General features: G+C 38.2%; 1 protein-coding gene across 1 annotated transcript in view; it reads left to right on the plus strand.

Moving 5' to 3' along the window:
* The first annotated feature begins 476 nt into the window (after window positions 1–476).
* LOC143256074 (transcription factor collier-like) overlaps window positions 477–12,725 on the plus strand; it is a 69,820-nt gene continuing 57,571 nt past the window's right edge. The window contains exons 1-2 of the mRNA XM_076512746.1: window positions 477–1,628; window positions 10,062–10,215. Of these exons, the coding sequence (XP_076368861.1) occupies window positions 1,489–1,628; window positions 10,062–10,215 (294 nt within the window). The 5' untranslated portion in view covers window positions 477–1,488. The remainder of the gene's footprint in view (window positions 1,629–10,061; window positions 10,216–12,725) is intronic.

Consider the following 12,725-nt stretch of genomic DNA (forward strand, 5'->3'; position numbering starts at 1 on the left):
GGAGCTCGGGTCCCAAAACCCTTAACCTGCCAGTATGAGCAGCATCATTGTAACACTCATATTAATACATCTACTCCTAACAGCAAACCTGCCCCCCCAGCGTGACTCAACGATCAAGTTAGTGACTGATGACGGTGAGATTCGTGGTTTGATCCCGGTTGTAAAAGGACGAATATTTAAAATTACAATGGGCTAAAACAATCCTGATGAAACTAAGCTGGACTTGAAGAGTAATGCAAAGAATGTTCGACTGTAAAGTATAAAGTAAAAGCACACACTTGCACATGCGAAGTAAAAGTTGTATTTTTAGTGGTATTGAACCATTAGATGATTAGACATAGATAATATGACTTTTACAAATGGTTGCTCTTATTCCTCTCAACGAGTCAAACTAATAGTCACGAAAACAATTACAATACGAGACGTATAGAAATACCTGCCTCCAGCTAATTATCATTGGCGGAAACCCAATTCACATGCTCTCGATTGGATGCTTTCTTCCCGAGGGGGTGGAGCTTCAATTTGTTTGTAGGCAGTATTGCCACCAACCGTCCCTAGGGGGCGTATTCCTTGGGGAGGTTCCTCTACCCATGCGATCGAGTGCGCACAAAACGCGCCCCATGAGAACAAATGCCGTCAAATCGACGGTCACTGTTGGCCGAGTAACGTTCACGTTCTTTCGAAGCGGCAGGGACCTGGCGAATGAACGGAAATTACTGCATTTTGCTCCTGGTGGCAACGCAAAGCTACCAGATAAGTGTTTAAAATACATCATAACGGATGCTATTAAGCCCAGAGCTTAACGCGGCAGTTTCTGCTCTAATTCTACCAGTAAAGCTTCTTCGGGGAAACATCATTCTTGTTCAGTGAAACCCAGAGGAGCTTCCGATGGTTAGGTACATCTCAGCACTGGAAAAAATATTTACATTCGTTATTTATTTATTTATTTCACATACGGTACCAACTGTGAAAAGTATTTGCTGGGTTTCGTAGTTTCAAGTAACCTTTTGAAGGGTAAATTAATCTTCAAGGGAAAGTTAAATAGTTAAAGACTAGGGGGGGATAAAGCCTGTTAAGTAGATGGCATTTACCTGAACAGTAGCTTCGAAACATTTTTGGCGTCGGTGCTTAGCTTGTCGCTCCATGCAGTTGACATTAAGAATTGGTAGTAAGTTCTGCAGTGGTTTTACCTACTTAACATTTAGGACTAGTTCTGAGTTCTGAAGGCATTCCTTATTGCGTGATAAGAGATCGTACATAGCGCAGAAATTGATTTCCTTGTGACTATTTTCTTCGCTGGTCACACGCGACAGTCTCTTGTATACACGCGATCTTGAATATTAGTGAAGTATCCGTTAGTTTCTCACATTAAACACGCTTCTGTTAGATCTAAATAACCTTTCGTCAAACGAACACAGAAAACCTGTCGGCTGTGACTGTTCGGCGCATGCTGAGTCAGTGAAAGCAACCGTGAGGACGGCGTGGTCGATGTTCGGGCCGACGGACCCTGGGCTTCATCCCCGCGGCCCCGCGGTCAGCTTGAAGGAGGAGTCTCTTTGTGCCGCACAGGTCGGGGCAATGCGGAGCGGTTGGATTCAACCAACTGTCATCGAACATGGAACCGGCAGGTAGGTTTGTGTTTCCCTGTATTGAAATGGAGAGCAAATGTTGTCATTTCTTATTCAAGCGTTATTCATTTACACATTTGTTATTTTTATGTGTTTTAGTTAAACATCAGTTTAGACTTTACGACTGTTTAATACAGGCAACTGTGTGTGTGTTGTTTCTTATAGCAAAGCCACATCAGGCTATCTACTGAGTCCTCCGGGGGAATCGAGCCCCTGATTTTAGCATTGTAACTCCGTAGACTTACCGCTGTACCAGCGGGGGACGTACAGAGAACTGATACTAACAAGAGACTGGAGTTTTATGATTGTTTAACACAGAGGGCTAACACTTTAAGAAAAGAGACTGAAGCTTTACTACTGTTGAATACAGAGGACTGACACTAACAAAAAACGACCAGTTTAGGCTAAACGACTGTTTAGCATAGAGAAATGAAGCTAACAAAAGAGACTGAAAAATAATTTTTGCCAGGATTTTGTAGGAGTTTCAGAAAACTTGACAAGGTCTGTTTTTGTCCAGAAAACTTGAGAAGGTCCGTTTTTATCCAGAAACCTGACAAAGTCTGTTTTTGTCCAGAATACTTGAGAATGTCTGTTTCTGTCCAGAAAACTTAATATGGATTTTGTTCTTTGTTGTTGTTTTTTTACTTTTCTTAAAAAATATTTATCTCTCTCCACCAACACAACATAGAAATGTTTATAAGACAAAATGTTGTACATCACCATTGGGATAGTACCTTGAGTTTAACCCATCATTAACAACATGAGGCTCACATGTCATTTTAAATATTAGTCTCCCAGCAAAAATATGCCTAACAGACATACCAATACGTTGAATTATGTGCGTTATATTTCAATATGCAATTAACTACATTACTTCCCTCCAGTTATATATGACCCACACACAACAACGTTAGTTCCCTCCAATTTTATATGACTCGTATATAACTTGCATTACTTCTCTCCACTTCTCTTTGACTCGTATATAACTACAATACTTCCCTCCAATTTTATTTGACTCGTATACAACTACATTACTTCTCTCCAGTTCTCTTTGACTTGTATATAATTACATTACTTCTCTTCACTTCTCTTTGACTCGTATATAACTACATTACTTCCCTCCAATTTTATTTGACTCGTATACAACTACATTACTTCTCATTCTCTTTGACTCGTATATAGCTACAATACTTCCTCCAATTTTATTTGACTCATACAACTTACTTCTCTCAGTTCTCTTTGACTTGTATATAATTACATTACTTCTCCCACTTCTGTTTGACTCGTATATAACTACAATACTTCCCTCCAATTTTATTTGACTCGTATACAACTACATTACTTCTCTCCAGTTCTCTTTGACTTGTATATAATTACATTACTTCTCTTCACTTCTCTTTGACTCGTATATAACTACATTACTTCCCTCCAATTTTATTTGACTCGTATACAACTACATTACTTCTCTCCAGTTCTCTTTGACTCGTATATAGCTACAATACTTCCTTCCAATTTTATTTGACTCGTATACAACTACATTACTTCTCTCCAGTTCTCTTTGACTTGTATATAATTACATTACTTCTCTCCACTTCTGTTTGACTCGTATATAACTACATTACTTCCTCCAATTTTGTTTGACTCGTATACAACTACATTATTTCTCTCCACTTCTGTTTGACTCGTATACAACTTACATTATTTCTCTCCACTTCTGTTTGACTCGTATACAACTTACATTACTTCTCTCCACTTTTCATTGATTCGTATATGACTGCATTACTTTCTTCTAGCTCAACCACAAATACTTCTTGGTTTTTGTTTAAGCACAAAACTACAGAACGGGATATCTGTACTGTGCTCACCACGGTTTTAAGCCCGTGGTGCCACAGAGGGAAATCATAAATAATATCCTCAATAACCTTTAAATTGTTATCCTTCAAAACACACAATCCTGTAAACAGTATCTATTATCCTTTCCCCCTGGAGACTGTAAAAACTGGTAGTAATAAAGTCAGATATATCATTATAATAACAATCCATATCAACGGTCGTAGAATAAGAGTACTTTACGTTCACTCGCTTGCTATATTAAAGCGATCAGTTTAAACTTCGGCAGAAAAAAAAACAAATCCTAAAGTATTCGTATTTAGAGAAGATTACATTATCGTGAGGCAACTTATTCATCTTGGAACCAAAATGTTCTAAAAATTCACATGTATCAAGTTTCTCGGTTGAGGGACTGAATTCTCCAAATAACTGAACGTTCTGCCTTAGATAATTCTGATTCGTTTCAACAAGAAATGAATTCTTCAGAAATAAATATTCGATTTCTTCAACCACTACCCCCTACTTCACCAAACCATTAAATTAAACATTGAGTCAAATCTAACATTCACTAACCAAACTACACCATCGTGAGTTAGAAGACTTTCACCGGAAGTGTTTAAGGGGTTGAACCAAGGAGTCTACTTTGAATCCCAATTTTAGCACTGTATCGAGGCGCATGCTCAGAAAACTCGAATTTCGGAGAGAGGTATCTTATCAAATTAAACAAACAAACAAATAAAAGTAATGTAATGGATATTCATAATATGTGTGTACAATAACACGCGCTCGCACGTATTTTTGCTAGTTCACTAAAATCAGTGTAAGCATAATTTATGTGGCGGATGTTTGAAACGAACCCGGATAATTATTCTTTGAAAAATCCCGTCTCTATCCAGTCACATTATAAGCATTAAATATAAGAAATATATAACAGTAATATGGGAAATATTACTGGTCGGGTTATGGAATAAGTAACTTGAGATACAAATTTAAAAGCTACGAATATCTAGTGAAGTTGACTACTTAAAATTATAACCGTTTCTTCAGTGATGTCGAGAAACCCACTTGTTGAGAAATTTGTATGCAAAATCGGCTCGTTTGGGTTGAGAAAATATTTTACATAGAAGAGCGAACAACGTTTCGACCTTCTGCGGTCATCGTCAGGTTCACTTTTTGGAGTCATTTAACATACGCACTTAAAAGATCGTTTTAACCATTTCTTATTGGAGTTATTTGACATATGCACTTATAAGATTGAATACCTACTGCATTTAGCCTCTGTCATAAACATTTTTTATTGGTTTATCCTCATGTAAAATCCACTTAAAGAGAAAATGTTCACTTTGTGAACCTGACGATGACCGAAGAAGGTCGAAACGTTGTTCGCTCTTCTATGTAAAATATTTTCTCAACCCAAACGAGCCGTTTTTGCATATAAATATAACCGTTTCTTATTGAAGTCACTTGACATGTGCACCAAGTGATCGTTATAACCGTTTCTTATTGAGTCATTTGACGTATGCACTTAAAAGATCGTTATAACCATTTCTTTTTGGAGTCATTTAACGTATGCACTTAAAATATCGTTATAACAGTTTCTTTTTGGAGTCATTTAACATACGCACTCAAAAGATCGTTTTAACCATTTCTTATTGGAATCATTTGACATATGCACTTATAAGATTGAGGACCTACTGCATTTAGCCTCTGTTATAAACATTTCTTATTGGTTTATCCTCATGTAAAATCCACTTAAAGAGAAAATGTAAAATTATCGTAGATTTTCAGACAATAGTTAGTTTCTACTTTAAAATAATTATGTTTAATATTTATACATTAGGTTAATAAGGAAAATGGGAAATCAGTGGAAACAAGTTGATTTTAAAAAGTTTTATCATCAGTATAAAATGTACTTGTTTATATATATATATATATATACACTATATGGTCAAAAGTATGTAGACACCCGACCATACACAACATGGCCAGAAGTATGTGGACACCTGACCACCACACCCATATGTGTTTGTTGAACAGCTCATTCCAAAACAATGGGTATTAATATGGAGTTGGTTCTCCCTTTGCTGCTATAACAGCTTTCACTCTCTAGGCTGGATTTTTACTGGATTTTGGAACATGGCTGCAGGGATTCGCTCCTATTCAGCCACAAGAGCATCAGTGAGGTCGGACACTGATGTCGGGCGAGAAGGCCTGTCTCGCAGTCGACGTTCCAATTCATCTCAAAGGTGTTCGATGTGTTTAAGGTCAGGGCTCTGTACAGGCCAGTCAAGTTTTTCCACACCAACCTCGGCAAACCATGTATTAATGGACCTTGCTTTGTACACGGGAGCATTGTCGTGCTGAAACAAAAAAGGGCTTTCTCCAAACTGTTGCTAGAAAGTTGGAAGCACACAATTCTCTAAAATGTCATTGTATGGTGTAGCATTAAGATTTCCTGTCACTGGAACTAAAGAGCCTAGCTCAAACCTTGAAAAACAGTCCCAGACAACCGTTCCCCCTGCACAAAACTTTACAGTTGGCACTATGCTTTCAAGCAAGTAGCGTTCTCCTGGCATCCGCCAAACCTAGATTTGTCCGTCATACTGCGAGATAGTGAAGCGTGATTCATCACTCCAGAAAACGTGTTTCCACTGCTCCAGAGCCCAATGGCGGTGTGCTTTTCACCACTCCAGCCGACGCATGGCATTGCGCATGGTGATCTTAGGCTTGTGTGTGGCTTCTCGGCCATGGAAACCCATTTCATGAAACTCCTGACAAACAGTTCTTGTGCTGACGTTGCTTCCAGAAGCAGTCTGTTACTTGGTAGTGAGTGTTGCAACTGTAGAAAAACGATTTTTACGCGCTACGCGCTTTAGCACTCGGCGGTCCCATTCTGTGAGCTTGCATGGCCTACCGCTTCATGGCTAAGCTGTTGTTACTCCTAGACGTTTCCACTTTACAATAACAGCACTTACAGTTGACCGGGGCAGCTCTATAAGGGCAGAAATTTGACGAACTGACTTGTTGGAAAGGTGGCATCCAATGACAGTGCCACGTTCAAAGTCACTGAGTTCTTCAGTACGATCCATTCTACTGTAGATGTTTGTCTATGGAGATTGCTTGATTTTATGCAATTGTTAGCAATTGGTGTGGCTGAAATAGCCGAACCCATTAATTAGAAGGGGTGTCCACACACTTTTGGTCATGTAGTGTATATAGCAATAGAAGAATGGATTTGAAAATAAAATATTAAATTCTAAAAAGAAGAAAAACTTCAAAAAAATTGACCCGAGTTCGGATCATTTACCCGTGCGAGTAACCACATAAGTATATCTGTCTTTTCATACAACTTCCAAAATTGTATACTTTGTTTTAATTATGTTGTGCTTTGACAATTGTTACTGTGTGATCGTATTTACTACGCTAGCAAAACATAATTATAATTAATTTTACTTGTCATAAGATATTAGTGTTAAGCCTATTCTATTATTTATTCTACATTCTTTATTCAGTCTCTCAGGGACTTTCAGTAACGAGAAGAACGTATAATAGTATTCCAATCACATTATTTTCGCCTTATCCATTGCCGACGACGCAATGTTCAGCCCACCGAGGGGAATCGAACCCTGATTTTAGCGTTGTCAATCCGTAGACTTACCGCAGTACTATCGAGATGCGGGTCGCGTCGCTCCCAACATAAAAGTGACTATTTATATAAGTCACTTATTACTATAACAACTGTTACGGTGTGAAAGCCTTTTAGGCTCGTTTAGTGTGATTATAATTAATTAAATTTGGCATAAGAGATTAGTATTATGGTACGTGAGATTACATTTTGTGCTTTTTTTATATAATTGTTCGTTGAGGTCAGTTAATGAGACAATAAGTTAAAAAGTTTTAGTTTACCAATCAAAGCACTATTATGTGTGTGTGTGTGTGTGTGAAAGAAGAACTGGTGTTGATGTCAGATTTTTGTATAAAGCAAAACAATGGGCTAATTGTACTGTCCACCGCAGAAAACCAATCCTCTTATTTTTGGATTGTAAGCCCGGAAACTTGCTGCTGACCCATGAACGGTTAGGAAATGGGATTATTTGAACATAATTTTCGTCAGAGCAACAAGTTGTACATGTATTGGTAGAAATATGCAAAACCAAGTTATATAAGGTTACTATGGACGATGCCCGACATGGCCGGGTGAGTTAAGGCGTTCGACTCGTAATCCCAGGGCCGCGGGTTCGAAGCCCTGTCACACCAAACATGCTCGCCCTTTCAGCCATGGGGCGTTATAATGTAACGGTCAATCCCACTATTCGTTGATAAGAGTAGCCCAAGAGTTGGCGGTGGGTGGTGATGACTAGCTGCCTTCACTCTAGTCTTACACTGCTAAAGTAGGGACGGCTGGCGCAGATAGCCCTTGAGTAGCTTTGCGCGAAATTCAAACAAACAATACTATGGACGAAATTTTTTACATCTGATGTATTAAGTGACAGAAATTATGAAATCCATATGTTATTTCAGATGATTGAAAGGTAACACAGGTGAGTTACCAAAGTAACAAGGAGGTCGAGTATGTGGTCAGCATCTATATAACTTTACGTGGAGAATAGAATTGGCACTAAGGCCTAGCCACCAATACGAACACATAGACCGTAACGTCCCTTTAATGGTGCTACTGGTGTGAAGCGCGGTCGGTAGTAGACAACTAAGTGACATCAAAATCTATAAATATACACAGTGTGAAGCACTTGGTAGCGACCATCTAAATGAAGCAAAAGCCTATAAACATACATGGTGTGAAGCAGTCAGAAGCGGACACCTAAATAAAACCAAAAGGCTATAAACATACATGGTGTGAAGCAGTCAGAAGCGGACACCTAAATAAAACCAAAACCTGCAAACATACATGATGTGAAGCAGTCAGTAGCGGACACCCAAATGAAACCAAAGCATACATAGTGTGAAGCAGTCAGTAGTGGACACCTGAATGAAACCAAAACCTACAGGCACACATGGTGTGAAGCAGTCAGCAGCAGTGACGGATTTAAGGTTGTTTGGGCCCAGGGGCTAATAATTTTTGTGGGGTTTACATCTCATGCAATTTTACATAAAATACAATTATCAATGGGCCCCCATTAAGACTTAGGTCCTGGGGATGAGCCTCCTCTAGCCCTAATCAAATACGCCACTGGTCAGCAACGGATTCATAAATGAAACCAAAGCCTACAAACACACAAAATGTAAAGCAGTCAGTAGTAGACACCTAAATGAAACTAAAGTCTTAATACAAACATATGTGATGTAAAGGGGTCAGCAGTGAACGTCTGAATGAAACCAAAGACATTAAATATACATGTATTTAGATAAGTTTGTATTACAATCATAGAAAGGTAGCCAAGACGATGAGAACGTCACGTTCTCTCTTTAAAAGGAGTTCTAAGTAACAGCAAGGTATCTAAGACTTCTAGAACATTGCTCAACCCCGGTTGTTCAGCGTTAAGTCTAAAATCTTATACCCCTAAAATTCGGGTTTCGATACAGCATTGACAGTCCATTGAGTATTTGCGTGTTTAATATAAAAGAAACAAACAGATTTAGAGTTTTCTTTACTGGTTAGGGCCACGGTTTACTCGAACTCTGCTGGTCGCTCTTTTGAATCCCACATGAGTGCTATAATGTGACAGTCAATCCCACATTTCGATTGAAGTAGCCCAAACGTCTGCAGTGGATGATACTGACTAGCTTCCTTTTCTAGTTTATCACTTCTAAGTTATTGACGGCTAGCACAGACAGCCTCTGATTATAGCTTTACACGAAATACAACAAATAAACAAAATTATTTTAAATCTTGAAATTTGTATTTTCCATCACAATTGATTTTTGGATGCATAGCGCTATGTTTAAAAAAGGTTTCGTTTGATTTCCAATAAATTATTTGTTATTTATAGCAAAAGCATCGCTTATAAGTACGAAAAAATGGAAAATACAATATGACAAATCATCTTCGTCCTGCTGAAAGACAAAACAAACTATAATGAGTTGAAGCCTGCTCTTGTCTTGTGAATTAATTAATAAGTCTGTCATTGTTCTCTCTGTACTAGAAAAATCTTTAGTCAGAATAGGCCCGATAGAGCATCAACTCGCAACCTGAAGGTCGTGGGTTCGAATACCAGTCGCACCAAACATGCTCGCCCTTTCAGCCGATTAGGCATTATAATGTGCTGGTCAATCCCACTATACTTTGGTAAAAGAGTAACCCGAGAATTGGCGGCAGTTGGTGATGATTAACTGCCTTCCCTCTAGTCTTATTCTGCTAAATTAGGGATTGCTAGCGCAGAGTGCCCTCGTGTAACTTTTCGCGAAATTAAAAAACAAACAAGCTAAAAGTACAATTGAGTCAGAAATCTAGATTTAATACCAGAATATCGAGACTATCTCAGTCGGCCACCTTTGTGAATAGGATATATCTCATTATAGGCTCCATAAATTATCAATACCGGCTGGTATGTATAGCTATATATATGTATAGTTATTATGAACTTTCATCTAAGGATTTTAACCTTGTTGTGAAAGACAACAACAACGAGTTAATTGTTCTTCCAGTGTTGGTTTGGGACGTGCTCATCTTGAGAAGCAGCCGCCGTCCAACCTGAGGAAAAGTAACTTCTTCCATTTTGTGGTGGCGTTGTACGACAAAACGGGACAACCTGTGGAAGTGGAGAGAACATCTTTCGTCGGTTTTATAGAAAAAGACCAGGTAAGAACAAATAATTTGATTAAGCAGTTTAACTTGTCATGCAAACAAAGTATTAGTGGAAACAAAATACGTTCGACATCATGTTTTATCTGATAGTTTTTAACACTTGTAAAAAGAAAGACGTAAAGATAGCCGTATATAGTTAAAATAGTTATTTCTAGACAGATGGTTTGGCTGGCATTGCATTTATGTCGAGTTACTAACGAATGTTAAGTTGGTTGTTGTTTTTATTTTTAAAACTATTATTCAACTTCTAGTTATCACCCACGACTTATTACAGTTAGTGTTGAAGTGTTTATAGTTGGTTAATTTATACACGTGTCAACCTCTCGTTATATAAGATAAATGTTTTATGACAACCTACACCTATAAAGCTATATATATGTATATGTAAGCCTGTGAGTGTTCGGTAAAATATATAACTGTAAGTCGTTGACCGAAAATAAGTTAGCCGTGCCTTTTCTACCGCCATCTTGTTGAAGGTAAGATATCTTACCAAACATAATAGCATTTATACTATGTAAGACAAGTTTGTGTGTGTTATAGCTCAACTTTCTAAGGTTTTCCCAAGCGACTGTTAATTTCCTATATGTTTGCATGAAACAAAGACACATCGGACTATCTGTTGAGGCCACCAAGGGTAATCGAACCCATGATTTTAGGGTTGTATATCTGTTGACTTACCTCTGTATTAGTGGAGGACACGTATAGTGATATTAACCGTCGTATTATAACGCCTCTCTGGCTAAAAAGGCGAGCACGTTTTGTGTGACTGGGATTCGAGCCCATGACTCTCAGATTACGAGTTGAGCGCCCCCTAATCACATGGCCATGTCGGGGATTTACAACAGCGGACAGAAACACGAAACCTATTAATTTCATTAAATAACTTACCACGTGTATTGTTTGTATAATATAGATCAATCGGACGTAATACCTTTAGATAATGGCTAAGTGGTTACGGCACTTGACTCGCCGCCTGCTTGTTGCGTGTTGGAACCCCATTCTGCTATACATGATCTCCCTGTCAACAGTGGGGACGTTATAATGTTTTGGCCAATCCCTTTATTCGTTGTTAGAAGAATAGCTCAAAAGTTGACGATGGGTAGTGATACCAGCTGCCTTCCCTCTTGTCTTACACTGCTAAATTAGGGTCGGCTGGCGAAGATATCCCTCGTGTAGCTTTGCATGAAATTCAACCCAACATTTAGATAATGTTTCTAGCTTAATAAATTATTAAACTTACTGCTGTGCCATTAGAAAGCATGAAGTTAGGATATCTGTAGACTTTACAGCATTTAATTTTGTGTTCACTTCATTTGGAATAAAGAATTTTAAAATAAGTAATTTCTAGGTTATTTTTTCGACCGTTTAATTGGTCCCATCTAGGGATTTATTTGTCAGTAAAGTACACAAACACTGAAGTCGAATATAATCGACAAATTATATTCTTGCAAATAGAAGCTCAAATTGAAGCACAGCTGGATGTTTGCGTACAGGTATTTCACATACAATAAAAGTAAACATAGAAAGAAACCTTTAATATTAACCAATAGAGCTACAATAAAGTTGTCAGAAATGTTCCGCACTCGGTACCAATATTGGCAAAAGCTATACAGAGAAGAAACTGTGTGAGTTGCAGATTATATACATAAACAGGGTTGAATGAAATAACATACAGTTTCCAAACTGAAAAACTTTAAATACATTGGTGAAAAATAGTATGAATTAACCGTAATAGCCATAAGAAAACTAGAAGGAAAATAAATATTCTAAACTTAATACTAAAATAATCAAACTGAAGAGTAAATAGGGCAAATAAGTTTAATGTCTGAAGAGACAAACGCTGAATCAGACATGCGTAGTCAATCACATGACAGGATCAACAATACAATAGATAAAACTATGTGACAGGTCACTTTCAGCTAGTAAAAATATATTAAAATAAAAATATTCGATATAACGTGTACGAAAATCAATAGTATCAGACATTAAGAAACTAAGTGTCTGACAAGCGAGAGCGACATTAATTTTCTGGCTAATCCACCGCATTCGCCCGAAATCGCTCCCGTTACTCAAACCGAGGCCTTTTCCTTCGGTCGACTAGCAATCCGAGGGCCTTTTTAACCGATGGGAGCGTTATAGATGGTTTTGTTTTTTGAATTCCACGCAAAGCTTCACGGACGCTATCTTGATAGCCATCCTTAATTTAGCAGTGTAAGATTAGTGGGAAGGCAGCTAGTATCACCATCCACCGCCAACTTTTGAACTACTCTTCTACCAACGAATGATGGGATTAATCGTAATATATAACGTCCCCAAGATTGAAAAGACGAGCATGTTTGGTCCGATGGAGACTAGGACCCGCGACTCTCGGATTACGAGTTGAGCTCCCTAACAACCTGGCCATGCTGAGCTTGAGAGCGTTATAATGTGATGGTTAATTCCATCATTTGTTGGTAAAACAGTAACCCAACAATTGGCGATGAAGTGAATTATTTTGACCAACT

Source organism: Tachypleus tridentatus, chromosome 7 (assembly GCF_004210375.1).
Source record: "Tachypleus tridentatus isolate NWPU-2018 chromosome 7, ASM421037v1, whole genome shotgun sequence".
NCBI lineage: Eukaryota > Metazoa > Arthropoda > Merostomata > Xiphosura > Limulidae > Tachypleus > Tachypleus tridentatus.